The sequence below is a fragment of the Bubalus kerabau genome, chromosome X (assembly GCF_029407905.1).
Source record: "Bubalus kerabau isolate K-KA32 ecotype Philippines breed swamp buffalo chromosome X, PCC_UOA_SB_1v2, whole genome shotgun sequence".
In the NCBI taxonomy this organism is placed as follows: domain Eukaryota; kingdom Metazoa; phylum Chordata; class Mammalia; order Artiodactyla; family Bovidae; genus Bubalus; species Bubalus kerabau.
In genome coordinates, this window is record NC_073647.1 from 18,077,439 (window position 1) to 18,098,424 (window position 20,986).

The 20,986-nt window shown below is 36.5% G+C and overlaps 1 protein-coding gene across 2 annotated transcripts in view; it reads right to left on the reverse strand.

Moving 5' to 3' along the window:
- Nucleotides 1-20,986, reverse strand: part of ZNF280C (zinc finger protein 280C) — a 68,223-nt gene that overhangs the window by 14,146 nt on the left and 33,091 nt on the right. Inside the window, exons 7-13 of one of the 2 annotated variants that reach the window (XM_055564096.1) lie at nt 18,952-19,113; nt 18,697-18,806; nt 17,029-17,243; nt 11,317-11,474; nt 10,541-10,641; nt 9,620-9,766; nt 2,691-2,822 (exon numbers count right to left, since the gene is read on the reverse strand). In XM_055564096.1, the coding sequence (XP_055420071.1) occupies nt 2,691-2,822; nt 9,620-9,766; nt 10,541-10,641; nt 11,317-11,474; nt 17,029-17,243; nt 18,697-18,806; nt 18,952-19,113 (1,025 nt within the window). The remainder of the gene's footprint in view (nt 1-2,690; nt 2,823-9,619; nt 9,767-10,540; nt 10,642-11,316; nt 11,475-17,028; nt 17,244-18,696; nt 18,807-18,951; nt 19,114-20,986) is intronic. The other variant, XM_055564097.1, reaches the window with a different exon arrangement.

Below are 20,986 nucleotides of genomic sequence, written 5' to 3' on the forward strand. Positions count from 1 at the left end.
TGGGATTTTCCAGGCAATAGTACTGGAGTGGATTGCCATTTCCTTCTCCAGGGGATCTTCCCAACCCAGGGATTGAACCCGGGTCTCCCGCATTGTAGACAGACACTTTATCATCTGAGCCACCAGGGAAGTCCTAAGTATAAACTACAATCAAAGAAGTCTCCCATTCACTTTAAATTTTTGTTGTTGTTCAGTCACTGAATCATGTCTGACTCTTTGCAACCCCATGGACTCCAGCATGCCAGGCTTCCCTGTCCTTCACTCATCTCCTGGAGTTTGCCCAAACTCATGTCCAATGATTCGATGATGCCATTCAACCATCTCCTCCTCTGTAGCCCCCTTCTCCTGCCCTCAATCTTTCCCAGCATCAGAGTCTTTTCCAATGAGTTAGCTCTTATTCTATAGTCATACCAATTAAATGAAATTCACCTCAGTATTTATTTACTGCTGTAATACTGGTTTTGTATTGATGGCATTTATATGTTAACAGAAATTTTAATAGGTCAAAAGAGCTCATCCTATGGCTATTTTATGTTCTGATATAACTGAATAGCTAGAGGTCAAATTTTACATCTCAAATCCTGAGATAACTCTGGAAAGGCCTGCATTATTCCTTGGTAACTATAAAACAGATCTCCAGAATCACTGTCACACTTGAAACAGATAATATTGTACATCAATTATACTTCAATTAAAAAAAAAAGTACCTACACCCCTCTAAAAACAAATGAACAGTAAATGTGACCTGCTCTCTCTGGGAGTTCATCGAGCAGGATTTATGGTTCCAAAGGTTACTGTGGTGGTTACAGCAATTCATCATACAGCATGGAGAGTTTAATTAATACTCAATTTTCTTGGAGCTAATAAAAAATTTATCATTTAATATTCAGAAAAATAAATGTTTGATTATACCCATTTGATTAATAGTGAAAAACAGTTACCTATTAACATTTTCTTTAATAACTTGATTATACTACTGCCATGTACTTAAGGAACAGCAAATGAGGAAGGCCTATGAAATACTTGTGGCTTAGTATCATACAAAAAGCGCTGAAATAGGAGTCAAAAAACCTGAGGTTAACTTTCAATACTACCTCTTCCTAGCCATGTGACCTTGAGTAAGTAACTTATCCTAAGCCTCCTCATCTGTACTATGGGAATAATACCTGCCTTCTCTACCTCATTGGTTTGTTACAGGGATTAAATCACGAATGAATGAAAAAGCACACTGAAAACGCAATTCTGAAGTGCTAACAAGTGGGGCACCGAAGAATTGATGCTCTTGATCTGTGGTGTTGGAGAAGGGACTCTTGAGAGTCCCTTGGACAGCAAGGAGATCCAAGCAGTCCATCCTAAAGGGAATCAGTCCTGCCGAAGCTCCAATACTTTGGCCACCTGATGTGAAGAACTGCCTCATTGGAAAAGACCCTGATGCTGGGAAAGACTGAAGGTGGGAGAAAAAGGGGACAACAGAGGATGAGATGATTGGATGGCATCACTGACTCGATGGACAGGAGTTTGAGCAAGCTCCGGGAGTTGGTGATGGACAGGGAGGCCTGGCATGGTATAGTCCATGGGGTCACAAAGACTGGTACACTACTGAGTGACCAAACTCAACAAGACACTTAGTATCATTTTTAATATTATTATACTATACTAATTATTACTATTATTATTAATAAGGGAAGATATGAGAGAGGATTTCACTGCTTATACTAATATTAGAATTCTGCATGTCTTCTTCCAGCATGGAATGAATGGCCTATAGGGAAAGATACTGGATAGCTTCTCTCCCTCTAGAGCTTCAGAGCCCTGCTTTCCATTATTTTAATGAACTCAAACAACAGACATACTCACATTCAAAGGTTAGTACTCAAAATACGTAAAGGTTTGGGAATTATTTCACTTTGGATTATGTATCTCTCCACTGGAGCAAACAGTCAAAAGCTGACTTTATATAAAGAAGTGAGAGAAAACAGATGTACATAAGGCAAATAGGGAAAATGAAATTTGTAGTTAGATGTATGTTTGCTCACTTAACACAGCAATGTTAATCAAGAGAACTTGCTTCTCTAAGAGTAGTTTCAGTAATACTAACTTCAACAAACCGTGGCATTCCAGGCATTATAACAGATGTTGGAGACACAAAGATAAATTAAACATGATTCCTCACAGCTGAAGCAGACATATAAGCTGCCAACTGGAAAAGCTCAAAAACAGACTATGGAATATTGAAACAACACACTGACTCAGTCTACAGTTAATCTAGTTGCACTCACTACAAATGAATATGCTCCAATATAGCACATTTCAATCAACTCAGAAAACAATGGGTAGAAAATTTTCTTTCTAAGCATAAGAATGATAAAACCTAAAAAAATTTTTTGATGACAACCAGAAGTCAATTTTTAATATTATAAGGGGTTTATTTCTATTGTCATATAACGTTAGAATACAACCTATTTAAAATTCACTTTTTGGGGGATGCAGACATAGAGAACAGACTTGCAGACACTGGAGAAAGGAGAAGGTGGGACAAACGGAGAGAGCAGCATCTGTGGCTGATTCATGTTGATGTATGGCAGAAACCAACACAGTATTGTAAAGCAATTATCCTTCAATTAAAAATAAAGAAGCCAAAAATAAACATTATAAAAAAAGAACACCAGGGGGGAAAAAACACAACTTACTTTTGTACCAGGAGGCAATCCCTCCAGCTCTTTAGGCTTTATAAATGTCCGATGTTCGAGCTTGTGAACCAGTTTCTCCTTGTAGGTCAAAAATTGTAGTCTGCACTGTGAGCAACGATGAATTCCTTTCTTCTGTTTACAGAAAATATTAGAAATAATATTAGAAAGAATAATTTCTACCACCACAAATTCCAGGATCAGAAATTGCTCTTAATTCTAAGAGCTTAAGAATTTAAAAGCCAGAATTTTACCACTTTGTATCATAAATAATACCAAAACATTTCATTTTTAAAAAGTACTTCTTTTAAAGTACTTCTTTAAAAAGTCCTAGTATTTTGGTTTCAAAGTATTTGTTATCATACAGGTAATCAATATGATAATTATATCAATTAGATTACAATGGGATAAGTCCTATGCTATTTGTAGTATGAGTTTATTTAAATATAAATGTGAAGTATAAACTATTCAAACATATGACATGTGAAAATGAGCTAGCTATATTACATTTTATTTTTAAAAAGATCAACAATGTTATTTCCATTTGTTTTGCAAGTTGGTAAAATAAAGTGAACTTTCTAAAATTAAGCAAATTTAACCAGATAACTCCCAAAAAAGTTACGTTATAGAAATGGTTGTATAAAGCAATGTTTGTCCAACAGAACTTTAAACAGTGATGATGTTTTACAGCTGCACTATCTAAAGTGGTATCCACTGCCACATGTGGTTATTGAGCACTTGAAATGTGGCAAGTGCAACAGAGAATGGAGTTTTACATTTTATTAAATTTTAAATTTAAACTAACTTAAATTTAAATAGACACATGTGGCTAGTGATATTGGACAGCATGGCTATAGAAGCATAAATCAGAACTACTGATCTGAGTCTACTCTTTGAGAACTCCTTGACCATGTTCCTTCTCAAAGCTGGTCCTTTTATTATTTTACCAATAGGAAACAGGACCCGAGAAAGATGTAAGACACTTGCTCATAGCTACTTAGTGGTTTTTCTACTACATATTAGCAATTGCAATTTTTATGTACATGCGCTTGTCCATTAAAAGATGCATTTTATATTTATTTGTAAATTTGGAACAACATAAAAATACAAAAGAATGTTTTCTCTAGAAGTGTGTTTCCACAGGCTCATCATTTCCACTTAAAGCACAAGTAACCATTTACGAAAATCCAATGAAATCACATATATGAAACTATCTAGACATTACTGGTGCATTGGAGAAATACAAATTCTTTACTAAGTTCAAAGCACTATGTAACTATAATGCATCTGTAGTACTATTTTGATTTCATCTTATTTAGAAGTAATGTTAATTGGATCATATCACAGGTACAGCCAACATAAATTCACCTGTATGTGCTCAAGAGAGGGGAAAGAGGGAAAAAAAAGTAAAGAAGCAGATGGCAAGACAACATGACAGAAAACTGCTCAGATATAGCTGCCGAAAATCTCTTCTCTGCTTGTACTTATATCTCATCTAATTTCATGATTTCAAATAGCATTCATCCAACTGCCTACTCAACATCACTATTTGATATCTAGCATGCATTTCATTCACATGGACAGAATTAAACTCCAGATTTTCCCCCATCCACCCTGCAAAAAATCTGTTCCTTCCCTAGTCTCTCCAATATTTCAATATATGGGAACATCACTCTTTTGCAGCTGCTCAGGATGAAAGAAATTGGTCACTCAACTCTTTCTCTCATGCCCCACAACCACCCCATTGATAAAACCATAGTCTTTCCACTTTTCATCACCTCCTACCACTGCCACCAGATCAGTTCAAGTCACTCACCTGGACTCTCATGGCAGTCTCCTACCTTCTCCTGGTTTCTACTCTTTTCTCCCAACAATCTCTTCTCTCCATGGCTGCCAGAATGATCTCTCATGTGCTTAAACACTCTAATGGCTTTCCGTAACACCCCCAAATCCTGACTGTGGCTTCCAAGGACCTACAATATCTTCCCCACATTCTCTCGCTACAACCTCATTTCCTACTACTCTTCCTCTCACTTGTTTACCATGTGCCAGACACACTGGCCTCCTTGTTGCTCCTTGAACATCTAGATATATGCTCACCTCACTGCCGACTGGTTCCTCTGCCTGCAACATTCACTTCCAGATGGCCACATGGCTTACTCCCTTATTTCCTCTGGTGAGACTTCTTTGACCACCCCATATATACATTAAAAAAAAAAAAACCCAAGAAACTGCTCTTTCACCTCTTAAGCCCTGGCATTCCCTCGCCTCCTGTATTTCCTTCCTATGGTACTTATCACGTGCTTGAATACACATACATTCAGACATAATATGCATTCTCTTTTTGTCTGTCTTTCCCCCCCATAATGCAAATTTCAGAAGGCACAAACTGTTTTGGTCGCTTCTGTAAAACAGTCCTTGGCATGTATTAGGCACTAAATAAATATCTGTTAAATAAACAGTGAGGCAGGCAGCAAGAGAATGACAGTACATACGAGAAGCAGGCACAATTAAACTAGTTTGAAATATCTGCCATTCCATTCATTGAGCATTTACCCAGAGCCCTGAGATGAGGACACTGATGATTCCCTTAGTTGGACTCAAGTCTTTCATATCTCTTATTACATGTATGCTTGTGATGTGCTAAGAATAATACAGTACATTTTTAAAATAACATGATGTTCAACCAAAAAATGGTGACCTATCCCAAGGAATAGAGAAAAAACTGTATTGAACTTTTTGACAAAGATATTATATTGTCTGGGTGATCTGAGGGTCTTCAAGGCTAATTCTGACTATCTGACTATCTGTAATAGATAATAATTAGATCTAATGCCAGTAAAGAATGACTCTTCAGAAGTTTGGGACATAGGTCAATTTTTGGCTTTGCCAATTATTAGAGAATGTGACATTGGGCAAATTAACTTACTCTCTATAAAGCTTTGTTTCCTTATATGTGAAATGGAAATGATTACATACCTGCTTCATAAAGTGGTCGTGAGGATTAAACAAGATAAGCCAAGTAAAAGCACTAGTGACTGTCACACAGCAAGTGATAATGTTAACTGCTTGTTATTACTATAAAGACCTAATGAGGCTATTTAACACAAGTGAAATCCTTCATTATTTCTTAAAAGTTGTACAAACTATTGCTAGCTCTAAAATCACTCAATACGTAACAACATATTATTTTAAGGAAAAGGTTACAACCAAAGTCTTCAAAAAGAACAAAATGATCCATATTTATGTCAAGAATTCAACAATTTTTATTGTCTAAAATTGCCCTAATAGTATCTTAATTACAAGCTTATAAACTTGCTCAGCTATAATTTTCAAGTCTTTCATGAACAATTATACAAACTGCAAATACTTGGAAGGATGTCTGATGATCCTTCTTATTAAAATATATTCTTTCCTCTACTGACTGCTGACCACCTACCTGGTAGGTATGCCAAACTTACAAAACAAATGGGCACCTGTGGTGTGTCAGTACTCCCTGGTTTGATGACTCAGTAGAAGGACTTATAGGGCTTAAAAGTTGTTATACTCACAGCTATGATTTATTACAGTGACAGGATACAGAACAGGATTAATACAGGAAAAAAGTGCATGAGGTGAAATCTGGTGGATACTGATACCAGTTTCCAAGTGCCCTCTCCTAGTGGAGTTGCACAGGACATGCTCATCAATCCTCCAGCAAATAATTGTAGTAACAAGTGTGAATTTTTTGGGGTTTTGTTTTGTTTTCTAAGGAAGGTATTTTGAGTCTAAAAGTCCAGGTTTTTTATAAGCTTCAGTCACCAAATCTTCAGACTCCCAGAAGAAAAGCAGGAATTCACCACAATCATATTCTTGCACAAATGATCTAGAAAAGCTGGTACAACATGGCTCAAGGTTTCAGGCATGTAAAATACTTATCAGTTAATAACAAAGGCTCAGTTTCCAGGAGTTAGCCAAGGGCCAGTTATACAAGTAGGCCCTTCCGAAAATGTGCATGATTTGAGCAACTCAGACTTGTTGGGTTAACACTTTCCTATTTACATGGCAAGTTAAGACACACAACTCACACTACGAAGACTGATTACAGATCAGGTTAAACCACTTGGGAGACATAGTCCACATAGCAGGCCTATCCATCTCTTTACCTTTCTAAGCATCTATTACTCTTTTCACATCCACACCTCACTCTGGAGCTTAGTAAATGACAGGAAAAACAGTTATGTTAAAAGTTTCACAATAAAATAAAGCTACTGCTTTACATCTCTTTGTTGTTGAGTCTCTAAGTTGTTTTTGACTCCTTGAGACCCCATGGGCAGCACCCCAGGCTTTTGTGTCCTTCACTATCTCCCAGAATATGCTCAAACTCATGTTCGTTGAGTCTTTCTTTCAAAATCAAAGGTCAAAAGATAAAATAGCACCAAGATCAGTGTTTCACAAGCTCTATTCCTCAAGAGATATTAAAATGTATTGTGCAAATAAAGAATTTAATGGTTAAATAAGTTTTGGAAACAATATATACCGTATTCTTTGCTTGGAAATTTATGATCTTTTAAGTATTTTTTAGCACGTGAAAAGCTCTGAAAAATTCTATTAAAAATAAAAAGCTATTTTGTAAGTTCAGCCATTGACTGAATTTCTTTTTCAAGGATCAGTTTTAAAGTAGACCATCTATCTACTTGGTATCTGATGGAACACTGCTGGGGAAACTTGAATAGAAAGATTTTGCTATAGGTTTGTAACAGTATTGGAATATATGTGTATATTCCATTATTTTAATTATTATTTGCGTGACAGTGTAACTGTCATTTGTCTGGGGTTAACCTTTGGTTTCTCTTTTTTGGATATTTATTTTAATCTAACTTAATGCCATAACAAAGCACCTGTTGTAACACTGTTCCTGGCCAGTGATCCAGCCCTGAGCCTTTGGAGTGGGAGCACTGACTCCAAGACCCTACACAACCAGAGAACTCCTAACCCTGCTGCTGCTGCTGCTAAGTCACGTCAGTCGTGTCCGACTCTATGTGACCCCAGAGACAGCGGGCCATCAGGCTCCCGTCCCTGGGATTCTCCAGGCAAGCATATTGGAGTGGGTTGCCATTTCCTTCTCCAGTGCAGGAAAGTGAAAAGTCAAAGTGAAGTCGCTCAGTCGTGTCAGACTCTTCGCGACCCCATGGACTGTAGCCTACCATGCTCCTCTGTCCATGGGATTTCCCAGGCAAGAGTACTGGAGTGGGGTGTCACTGCCTTCTCCACTCCTAACCCTAGGGAGTATCAAATAGTAAGAACTCACTCACACAAAGTAAACCACTTGAATACAAGACCTGGAATCACCCAACCACCAGTCACACCCAGTGTAGGACACCTTATCCAAACAGCAAATAACAGTGAGGTGAAATACCAGGACAAAAAAAACAAAAAAACAAAAAGCACCACACACACAAAACCAAGCGTGTTGACAGAACAAAGGTGATCCTGAATGTATCTGGATACTCTGTTTTTATGATTTTTTTTTCCAATTAACACCTATAAGTTGATTTCATGATCATCTAATGACTGGAACTGAAAGCAACATTAGCACAAGTGCTGAAAAAAATGACCATGGATAATGCATTTGATAATAAGAAAATGTGATGAACTGATCAGTGAGAAGACAAAAACTTGATTATATTATCAGATTCAGTAAATTCACTGACTTCTGATTTTGGCAAATGTGTGACTGCTCTTTCAGACACTTAAGAATAGGCTCACTGTTTTATCAAAGTTTTCAGCCCACATAAAAGATAGTCTAATTGCGTCAGGAAAAAGAACCAGCAAGCATAAAATGAAAATTTAAGGGAAAGGAGCAAGCACTAGTACCAATATCCCAGAAATTACCAAACAGAAGTGTCCAAAGTCATCCAAGAAACAAGTTACAAGCTAAACACAGTTCTTTGTTATAGTTCACATCTACAAATGTGTCACTGCTGTTTCCTTTGTCACTGGCTGCTGCAAGAGACCATTCTGGATCTCTGATGACAACCACATGTCTTCTCATAATAAAAAATGAGTTAGAAAGTGGAAATGAAGTTTGAAAAGAGGAAAACAGAATATTATGAATCCTCAATATTACCTCCGTTAAAAACTTATCGTTTTCCTTGATCTTGATTGTACTGTGCTTAATCGCTCAGTCATGTCTAACTCTTTGCAACCCCATGGACTATAGGCTGCCAGGCTCCTCTGTCCATGGGGTTCTCCAGACCAAGAATACTGGAGTGGGTTGCCATGCCCTCCTCCAGGGGATCTTCCCAACCCAGGCATCGAACCCAGGTCTCCCACATTGCAGGTGGTGTCTTTACCGTCTGAGTAACCAGGGAAGCCCATGATCTTGATTAACTACCTTTAAAATCATTCCTATTCTTACCATTCTTAAACCCTTGAAATATCCAACATAAATATTCCATTCATCTTTCCTCTTCCCCTCCACTTTAGGCTGCTTACTTCTACTTACCTTTTATAAATTTCACTATTAGTGAGCCTCATCATGACCAGGAAGCAGACAAGGAAAAGAAGTGGAAGCTTCACAAGTATTTCAGCATAAATTGTAAATTGTGTTATTTGGAACAACTTTGCTTTCCTTCTGCTTCCCTGGTGGCTCAGACAGTAAAGAATCTTCCTGCAATTCAGGAGACCTGAGTTTGATCTCTGGGTTGGGAAGATTCCCTGGCGAAGGGAACCCACTCCAGTATTCTTGCCTGGAGGATCCCATGGACAGAGGAGCCTGGCAGCCTCTACAGTCCATGGGGTCGCAAAGAGTTGGACACCTGAGCGACTAACACTTTCACTTCACTTTCACTTGCTTTCCTTCTAGAATGAATCTAACCAATGTTCTAAGTTTTAGATATATAACCTTTTCACTAAGGCAAAATGAACAAATAAGAACTGCTGCATCTTACCTGATGCTTCATGTAATGATTCATGTAGGGAGTTGCCATCCTACTAACTTTGAGGCAAAATGGACACAGCAAGTTCTTAGTATTTTCATGGGACACTCTAAAATGAGTTTCTACATCAGTAAATGATGATGATCTAAACTGGCAAACCTAGAAATATAAAGAAGAGTTAATTTAAGTTGAAAAATTATAAATGATATGCAATTATATAAAAGCAGGAACAATAACTCATTTGTTTAGAATAATATTATGTACTACAAATTCAGCTCTGCTGCTTATACAACCACGGATCCCGATACTACAAGTAATACAGATGATTTCTGAAACAGAAAAATTGTCTTGCAAAGTTTAGGAATATATTTCTAAACATCCATAGATTCCCTCCTCCTTTTCAAATCTACTATCCCCCAGCTTGACTTGAATTTTCAAGCTCTGATACCCCTTGATCTATACAGTTTTTCCTGTTAACATGAAATGGAGCATTCTCTTCTTTGGATTTTAAATAGCATACAGATTATAACACAGGCAGTTTATCTTTATCTTGCTATCTTATTGGGAACCACTTCAAATTTTGGAAAAATACTGGCCTAAAAGCCTTTACTTGAGTTTCTCATAACTAACAGTAATTCCTATTTCTCTATCATATCTATAGTCTTCCCTACAGGGGTAAGAAAGCCTATATGTTTGTCTTTCTCCAGCAGGGCTTTTTGTCTGCCTAGTACAGGGGTCAGCAAACTATGGTCCAACGATCAAATCCAACCCACCACCACACATAAATGGGTTAAACCAAGAGTTTCAAATACTAAAGAGGTTCTTCATTTTGGTAACTCATTTTTATTTAAATGGTTAAAAAAAATCAAAAGAACAGTACTATTTCACGAAAATTAAACAAATACCTAGATATACAATAAAATGTCTGTGTACCTGGCAAATATATGGCATTTCACCAGGTTTATGAGTGTCCTTCATATGTTGCAGAAGAATATGTTCAGTGTCAAATGATAATTCACAGATTTTACAAATAGCTGCAAGTGGAAAAACACACATTACACGTTTTAAAGATGTATATAAATCAAAGATTCAATTTGTACATCCACAGCAACAGCAACAACAAATAATAATAGTAGTGTTGACGGTGGTTCCAACCATTTTACAGTTGTTAACTTTGTGATGCTGTTCTGAAGACTTTACTTATTATTAGTTTGCTTTATTCTCATACCATCACTGAGAGCAGTACTGTTAACCTTATCCCCTTTTGTCAGATAAGGGACTTGAGGCCCAGAAAGATTAAGTAACTTGCCTGTCATCTCACAGCCGTTTTAAGAGGCAGAGCTGAGATTTGAATTCAAGCTAAGTCCAGACTCTGTGATTTTAACTATCGCAATAGGCAGTTACTTTTCTTATTAGAATATAAATGAAAATCACCTATTTCATATCCCCACGAAGTAGAGGATCTGAGTTTTCTAATTTGCCACCTATGTACAATGCATGAGTTATGCCAAGGATATTACAAGCAGGACTTCAACTTCAGTAAGTAATTGTATTGAAAAGTTTATACAAGTTAAAATATGCTTTCAAGCTTTCCCCAAATTACCAAATCTATTTCTTATTCTTATTTTTCCATCAGAATTCTTAAGGATGCCGATAGGTTAGCTAATCAAAATCATTCATGTTCAAGAGTTAAGAAAACTGTGACTTACTAGAAAACTCAAGGGGAGTATGTGTACTCTCAATATGACACTGCAGTTGGAATGGCGTCGGGTACTGGCGGTAGCAGTGCTGGCAGGTGGTGTGGTTTTCCCAACTCTCAGTGTTTTGCTTCTCAAGTTCCAAATGATGCTTCATGTGGTTCATAAACCTACACACGATAGTCAACAGGTACAAATATTCAAATGTATAACCAAAGACAAATCTCACAAGTAAGTATCTGAACTTACATGTTAAAAATGCAGGTGCATTACTCAAAATAACACCTCCAAAGCCATCAATCCTCTCGATATTTTTTTCACACTTGCTATTCAAATTATTTGCTTTTACAATTCATAATTCCAAAAGCTTTACAATCTCACATTTTCTTCACTTGTTTTTTGATATAATGCTTTAGCAGTTCAATCAAGAGAGATCACATATGATTTAGCTCTTCCTTGAAGCGGGAACTCAAGCAATTTGTTTCCTCTAGAGCTGCTGGATATTTTCTACCCTTTATAACATCTGACTCCGGTCTCTGTTAATTTGTAAGGGACCTTGGTTTTTGATCTCTCAGTTACATTCCACTGATTTGTGAGAGGCTCTCCTGGACTGCAGTCTCTTCGGCTTGGCCATGGTGGGTTTGCTTCGGAGCCTGACACCAGTGCTTTAACAGCCATCCTGTCGTTTATACTGGTAAACTGCAGGGACTCACTCATATTCACCACGAGTTAGTAATAACTTGCACTTGTTTCTGGTGGGCCACTAAGTTGGGGAGGGACAGAGCTCTCAGGTGGCACCCTGATTATGTAAGACCTTTCTTTGGAAGATGTCAGAGGGCTCTGGGGACTCACTTCGAGTCCTCTCAAAGTGTGCACTTCAAATAATCACTTTCATTAAGTGCATCAGTAAACAGTTTGCATCTTTTGTTTTAGAATAACCCCCTGAAACTCCAATACTTTGGATTTGTTGACTCATTGGAAAAGACCCTGATGCTGGGAAGGATTGGGGGCAGGAGGAGAAGGGGACGACAGAGGATGAGATGGCTGGATGGCATCACCGACTCGACGGACATGAGTTTGAGTGAACTCCGGGAGTTGGTGATGGACAGGGAGGCCTGGCGTGCTGCGATTCATGGGGTCGCCAAGAGTCGGACACGACTGAGCGACTGAACTGAACTGAACCACTAATTAGCTCCACCATTATTTCAGATTAAATTTTTTTTTGTAAAGAAAAACAGGCCTCTTTTCTGTACATGAAATACTATCTACATTTTAAAATAAATACTTAAAAGATGGAAACTTTACCACCAAAAGCAGCTACAGAATCATGAGATGGCTTCAGCAATATACAATAGCTTTCAGATGCTTAGAAGACAAATTATTAGTGTTTTTATTTGTGTCTTGGTTTCTAAATGCATGTTAATAGCGATTTTAACACCTATAATTACAAGAATCTTTTTATTTAATGACACATTTACTGTTAGAACAAATGGTTCTTTCTAACTCGCAGATTGTTCCCTCTGTAGCACCTACTGTCCATTTTTCAGTTCTACATTCTGCTCTGTCAGATTCCCTAAAAGGTTTCTTATGACAACTATGACCTACAATGGCACAGAGTACAATATAAACAGGCTTATCTATTTCAAAGGGCTTACTGAAATGTTTTATTGAATTTCAAAGTAAAGTTATTTAATCAAAATTACAATCTTTAGTCTGGGTCAAATATTAACAGCTAGTCACCGAGTCCCCAAAGGAAATAATCATGAAATGAAGTAATAATGTCTGTAACCTAGACAATAATCATTACGGAGGTTTTAACATTTATCTCGTCACATCTATAAAACATCACTTCTGTTTAGTTGCTCATGGTTTGCTTTGAAGTATCGTTTAGTCCTCCTTTCATTTTAACATAATCTCTATTTAAATATTTTTTAAAAATCCTAGTCTTGCCTAAAAATTTACATTTAAAGATCATTAGCCATTAACTTTTCAGCTCATAACTTCAGTAAAATTTATTCGTATAAATAATGTTGGGAAGTCTCTGATGGTCCAGTGGTTAGGACTCTGACTTTCACTGCAGGGGGCACAGGTTCAATACTTGGTCAGGGAATTAAGATCTTGCTTGTTTCACAGCACACCCAGAAAAAAAAATTCTGTTAACCAGTTAGCTATCCCTTAGTTATTACCCTGCCCTTATCAGCAGCTCACACTTCTTAAACCAGCAGGTGGAGATATGAAAAAAAGAAAACCCCTCATGAGTCTATTCTCAGAATAAAATAGCTCTAACTGGTTTTGGTGACACTCATTGTAGGAAAAAATATCCTACCATTTTTCGACAGGGCTGAGAAAATCTTGAGCTGTTAGCATCTACCATCTTTTAAAACCATCAATTTGCCATCCTAGTTTTTATCATTAAGGTAAATAATGTTACTTAATACATATAGCATCTTTGGTTATCCAGTGTTTACTGGTTCAGTTTCATTTACTAAAAGTATGTCCAAAATGCCACAACATTCCTAGGTTTTACAAAATATGCTTAGTTTAAAATTTCCAGATATTCTGATAATCTAGAAATCTGTAGTCAGTCTTTTGAAATGAAAATAAAAAAACAAAGCAAACTTCATGTTAATATTAAATGGGCTAATCTCATTAAAGAAAAGCCAAAAAGCTAACGATGGAAGAACTTCTAATATCAGATACATAATATTTCAGCTTTGCAGGTGGCGCTAGTGATCAAGAATCCACCTGCCAGAGCAGGAGGTGCAAGAGACACAGGTTCGATCCCTGGGTTGGAAAGATCCCCTGGAGAAGGAAATGGCAATCTGCTCCAGTATTCTTGCCTGGGAAATCCCATGGACAGGACAGACTGGCAGGATACAGTCCATGGGGCTGCAAAGAGCCAGACATGACTGAGTATACACATACACATAACAAGGAACTTAACTAGTGAACCACTTTTCTATGCATTTTGCCAGATCTACTAACATTATTTTCTAATGTATTTTACTATAAGAGTGATAATATGGAAGGAGGTCAGAAAGTTCTATCATAATATTGTTTCAGTGTTATATCTCAAACCACAACTTCTCTTCTATTAAAGCTACTGGGACCCTTAACAACTGATAGCTGGTACGGCTTGATAAAAGGAGGTAAAGAAGTATGAAAATGCATATGAATAATATATGTCAAAGGTCTCTCAAAACTATAAAGTGCTATCATAAATGTAGCATTCATAATTGTTTTAGGCTTATATCGTGAAAGATGATGCTGTTAAAGTGCTGCACTCAACATGCCAGCAAATTTGGAAAACTCAGCAGTGGCCACAGGACTGGAAAAGGTCAGTTTTCATTCCAATCCCAAAGAAAGGCAATGCCAAAGAATGCTCAAACTACCGCACAATTGCACTCATCTCACATGCTAGTAAAGTAATGCTCAAAATTCTCCAAGCCAGGCTTCAGCAATACGTGAACCGTGAACTTCCTGATGTTCAAGCTTGTTTTAGAAAAGGCAGAGGAACCAGAGATCAAATTGCCAACATCTGCTGGATCATGGAAAAAGCAAGAGGGTTTCAGAAAAACATCTATTTCTGCTTTATTGACTATGCCAAAGCCTTTGACTGTGTGGATCACAATAAACTGTGGACAATTCTGAAAGAGATGGGAATACCAGACCAGCTGACCTGCCTCTTGAGAAATCTGTACGCAGGTCAGGAAGCAAGTTAGAACTGGACATGGAACAACCGACTGGTTCCAAATAGGAAAAGGAGTACGTCAAGGCTGTATATTGTCACCCTGCTTATTTAACTTATATGCAGAGTACATCATGAGAAACGCTGGACTGGAAGAAGCACGAGCTGGAATCAAGATTGCCGGGAGAAATATCAATCACCTCAGATACGCAGATGACACCACCCTTATGGCAGAAAGTGAAGAGGAACTCAAAAGCCTCTTGATGAAAGTGAAAGTGGAGAGTGAAAAAGTTGGCTTGAAGCTCAACATTCAGAAAATGAAGATCATGGCATCCAGTCCCATCACTTCATTGGGAAATAGATGAGGAAACAGTGGAAACAGTGTCAGACTTTATTTTTTTGGGCTCCAAAATCACTGCAGATGGTGACTGCAGCCATGAAATTAAAAGATGCTTACTCCTTGTAAGGGAAGTTATGACCAACCTAGATAGCATATTCAAAAGCACAGACATTACTTTGCCAACAAAGGTCTGTCTAGTCAAGGCTATGGTTTTTCCTGTGGTCATGTATGGATGTGAGAGTTGGACTGTGAAGAAGGCTGAGCGCCGAAGAATTGATGCTTTTGAACTGTGGTGTTGTAGAAGACTCTTGAGAGTCCCTTGGACTGCAAGGAGATCCAAGCAGTCCATTCTGAAGGAGATCAGCCCTGGGATTTTTTTGGAGGGAATGATGCTAAAGCTGAAACTCCAATACTTTGGCCACCTCATGCGAAGAGTTGACTCACTGGAAAAGACTCTGATGCTGGGAGGGATTTGGGGCAGGAGGAGAAGGGGACGACAGAGGATGAGATGGCTGGATGGCATCACTGACTTGATGCACGTGAGTCTGCGTGAACTCTGGGAGTTGGTGATGGACAGGGAGGCCTGGTGTGCTGCGATTCATGGGGTTGGAAGAGTCGGACACAACTGAGTGACTGAACTGAACAGTGTATTCCAGTGTTTTTATAAGTACTTCATTTTGGACCCAAGAATTCAGCAGAAAATAAATGCTAGGCTTAGAAATTACCTACCTATAGAATACTTAGGGATGCTAGTTATAAATTATGGTTTTCAAGGGTAAATATTTTTAAAAGTTTATATGCATGTGTGTCACAATAGAGGTACCGACATACGTATACATGTATGCATCTCACCTAAGGGAAGTGCATTGATGTCTGCAATTCACTCTGAAAATTATAAAAAATCAGATGGGTCTATTGATAAATAGATATGTAGCAATGTACATATAGTAATATGTTAATGGTAGAATTGAGTTGGTAAATATACAGGTATGTTCATTAAATTTTTTCCATTTTGCTACCTGAATTTTTTATAATATTGGAAAAATGTCAGGATATATAGCCAATTCAAAAATGCTAATCAATAAGCCTTGTTACTATCTCACTTAGGATAACAGATATGTAATATGCCATATAACTCAAAGACTGTAAAGTACAAGTTTCTAAAATTTAAAGCAAACATGTATAATTTCAGAATTCCATTGAGAGTTAAATCTCTACTTTTAAAATGTGTTAAATTATAAAATCAAAGCAGACATGCTACTTAGAACTAGTACTTCTTTAAAGAAGATTTTAAAAAATCACTGTTTCTCAAGGCAAATGTACTAAAAATTATAAATATGAATTGTAAAATTAGAATATTAAATAAGACAGACATGGAGAGGTCAAGTTGGATAAAGTAGTTCTTCCTTTGATAGGAAAAGTAAGACCAGAGCATTTAAAAAATAAATAGAATTTCCCCTAGCTTAAAATAAATTTTGTCCTTTCTTAAGGTATCTGAAAGAAATACAACCAAATGGATCCAAGTGTCAAACTCCTAAACATGGAAGAAAGGATGAGCTTTTCAACATGAAAATCTCCCTTTATTCTTAGTAAAAAGTTAAAATTGCCTTCCTAAGATGGCACAGAAGAGGAAATACAATATTTACATCTGTAGCACTCAATTTTCAAGTCGAAATAGAAATAAATATTTACGTACCTAATATTATTTTTAAGAACTTTCAAGCAACTGAAGCATTTAAAGGTTGTGTAAGTCTTTTCGTCATCAAAATTTCCTTCATGTCTTCCATAGTAAAAGTCACTAACTAACATAATCAATTTTCCTGTCTCTGCACCAGTCGTATTTTTTTCAATGTTTGAAAGCTCTACTTTAATCATTTCCATAAATACATCTACCATGTCTGGGCAACAAACCTGAAAGAGAAAAAAAAAGCCTCATTTATATTTCTTTTAAAAGTGAGATACAGGCTTGCTCATGTGGAAATATAGTCTCCCATAGTTTTAATAATAAACAAACAAACAATAAATAAAAGCTACAAGTTAGAGAATGTTTCCCACTTTCCCTAGGTGCAGAAGTATATATAATATGCTAGGATTTCTGTATAACAACAAATGAAAAATAAGAACATTCATGTGTGCCTGTATGTGCAGAGAAAATCAAAGAAAATACAAAACAAGTTAATATTTCCTTTGTGAGCTATACTGGGAACTAGGCAAACAGGAGTCATGGGTAATGTTTTTCACTGTATTCCCTCTTATGCTTTTTGAATCATGTGACCATATTACTCCCAAATTAAATAAAGATAACAAACTTCTTTTCTCTATTTATTATGAAAAACATAAAAACACCAAGTGTCTCCACACAATATTGCATAAATAGAAAATCTGAAAACATTGTAGAAGTTACTTCTTTACTTAAAAAACCAAAGCCCAAAGTCCAGTTAACAGAGGTCATACTCAGGGAGTTAGGAACAGTGGTAGAAACCAAATACAGTTCTGCCCAAGAATAAAGAGACTGTATTTGGAATTCTAGGATGTTTCTTTTCTACATTTTTTTGGCAAAATGTTGAATTTGAACGAAAAGTGAGCAACAACTTTTCCTACATAGCTTCCTTTGCCTTGCTTTCTTCTCAATTTTCTTTCCTGCATTATTTTCTACACTGCCATTTTTCTTCCTTCCTTTTCCGCTTCCTGCCATTTATACTGGGCATACAAAAAGAATACAGACTGTCTTTGCACAGATGCATAGAATGGTGCAGTATCTACTAAAATATTTTTAAAATATTTTCATTAGCACTTTGAAAATTACCTAAAACTTAATTTCAAGAGCTTCTTACACCAATATAAAGCTAGAATTAATTTATAACACTACACAAACTGTAATCTGTGAGTTAAAGCTATCATTTCATATGAAATGCTCCACCATAAGGAGTTTATGGCTGAGTGCTCAAAGTCATACATATATCACCGTGGACAGAAAATAATGTAAAAAAAAAGAATTAAATTACATGGAAGATTGAGCATCAATAAAAAGACCTGTTTTATAAGAAATTTGAAGAATGGCATGATCTAATCAATAAAATATTCTGATTAATATATTTCATTAAAAATTAAACTATAGTATGTAGTATATATAAATCTAATTTTTAAAATTTAATTATTTGGAAGGATTTTTAAATCTCTTATAAAGGTATCTTTATGAATATCAATTTTTACTTAAGTTATATGAAAATACCAGTGAGAAGATTTCTTATCTAAATATCTGGACAAATTAGCATTTACTATACATCAATTCTTAATATTTTAATACTAAAATTTTCAGACATTTGTGAATATTTTTAAAAATCAAATTTCAAAAATGTTTTACCTTCATGTGGTATTTCAAAGGATCCAAAAGATTGAACTGAACATTGCACTTCGGACAAGCTCTTACAAAAAATGTTCCAGTTCTAGTGGCAGTTGATAAGGTATGTGTACCTAAAATAAAGGAGTTTTATGACTCAAATTCTTCTTTTTTAACCTTAAATCCAACCAGTAACAGCAGTTTTAAAATTTATCATCATTTCTGAAATTTATGTATAAATAATACAGCTTCTTTTTTATGCTCCAGATTCATATTTACCTTTTGACCCCATGAGATAAGAAGATGTTGCTGAAGAACAATTAATTAAAGACAGTGAAGCACAAGGATTTATTTCAGAAACACTTTCGCTGGTCTTTGGATTAACAGTGATTATTTTAATAATATCAGAATGTTTTATTTTAGGCAGAGTTTCATCTAGACCTACAATGATTAAAATAGTGGGAAAGACATTTGAAATTGGTTTAGAATACTGCTTACAACTACTACTAAAATGGCCTTACACTTAAAATTAAGTAAGAATACTTTGGAAATAAAGGTAATATAATTGAACTACGATATCATACAACTGAAAATAAAGAATGATCAAAATAGAAACTGCACAACAGCCATTATGGATTACACAGTTTGAACAATTCATGAGATAAACTTTTTATGCAAAAGAATTCTAAAAATGCTTTCAAATAAACTTATATTCTAATCTAAAAACATAGAGAAACTCCTTAAGATACTTAGAGAAAGTCCCAAGATATCTAATGGAAAACTGAGTTGATTCTTTTCCCACTTAACAACCTGATGGGTAGTTTACACTATCTATATAATTCCTATGGGCAAAGTAGAACCAACTAATCTCAAATATTTTGAATGTCGATACCTCAGTTATTCATATGAAAAGGTTTGGAGTTAGTATGATAGCTTTCAAACTATGTTTCTCTGAGCCTAATGGTTCCATTTTAGGGAATAGAGTGGGCACAGATAGAGACATTGTCCTCGTATTTTTTTAGATTTTTACGCAAAAATTTTGTTTGAATAGAGATTTCATTGCTAAGAATAACTCTGAGTTTGAAAACCATAACCTTAAAGGTTAAAGAATTATGCGATTGAGGGTATTTGCAAAAGTGGGGCTATTTAGGCTGTAACCAGATTCAGAAAAAGTCCCTTTTGAAAATACCACATAATTGGGCTTCCCAGGTGGAGCAGTAGTAAAGAATTCGCCTGCCAATGCAGGAGACACAGGTTCGATCCTTGGGTGGGGAAGATCTCCTGGGGTAGAAAGTGCCAACTCACTCCAGTATTCTTGCCTGGAAAATTAAATGGACAGAGGAGCTGGGCAGGCTACAGTCCATGGGGTCACAAAGAGTCCAACATGACGGAGCATACACAAACGTACTTTGTGATAAAGATTCTAAACCTGCATTTAACTTAATGCTTCCAACTCTATACTAGTAAGAGAAACAGAATAGATAATATGCAAGGAAAAGAGTATTGAATTAGTGGGTTCCTCTGTCAAAGCTACATTTCATTCTTTGAGATAACACAGAAATGATTCTTTCCCATCTTCAAACACATGATTACTGACAGTTTTATTGCAGGTACTTAGAACTAATTTCTGTGTAATCACACTAGCATTCTTCTCAGATGCTCAGGTTAACTGAACAACCAACGGGCGCTGCTATTTGAACTAGGCAACTGTTATCCAACAGGCTGTTTTATATATAATAATTTTTATAGCATGCATAAATCGCCAAGTTAAACAAGATCACTCTGAGCTCAAGCTTTAAATTCTGATTCAACTTACATATCTCTGTTGGCTTTGGCTTGTGCTGTTCACTGTCTTCAACAGAACCAATAAAAATACTATTCTCCTCCTTCAAAATCAAGTTCAAATCCAGCCCTCTCCAAGAACCTATGGTCATCCTAGACAGGAGCCCATTAAGCATGATTCTGAACACACTGTACACATTATCATAATTATCATTCCAAGGCAGGAGACAGATGGGCTCCAGGCTAGGCATTTATAACTGGTCCCCTGTTCACACTTCCTGGGGTGAGAAGATAATGAGCTCCAGGCTGGACATTCATTACTAGCCCTTGTTTACACTTCCTGAAGCAAGAGACAAACAGGCTCTGGGACCACATATTTATAACTGGACTCCTATCTATACTTTGAATTCTAAACCATGATATAAAAACCAGCAACAAGAAGAGGGTAAATAACCAGACACTGGCAGGGACAGAGTGGAACTAAACCCCATTAAAAGATCAGGAGGTCATATATTTCCCATCCTCCGGGCAA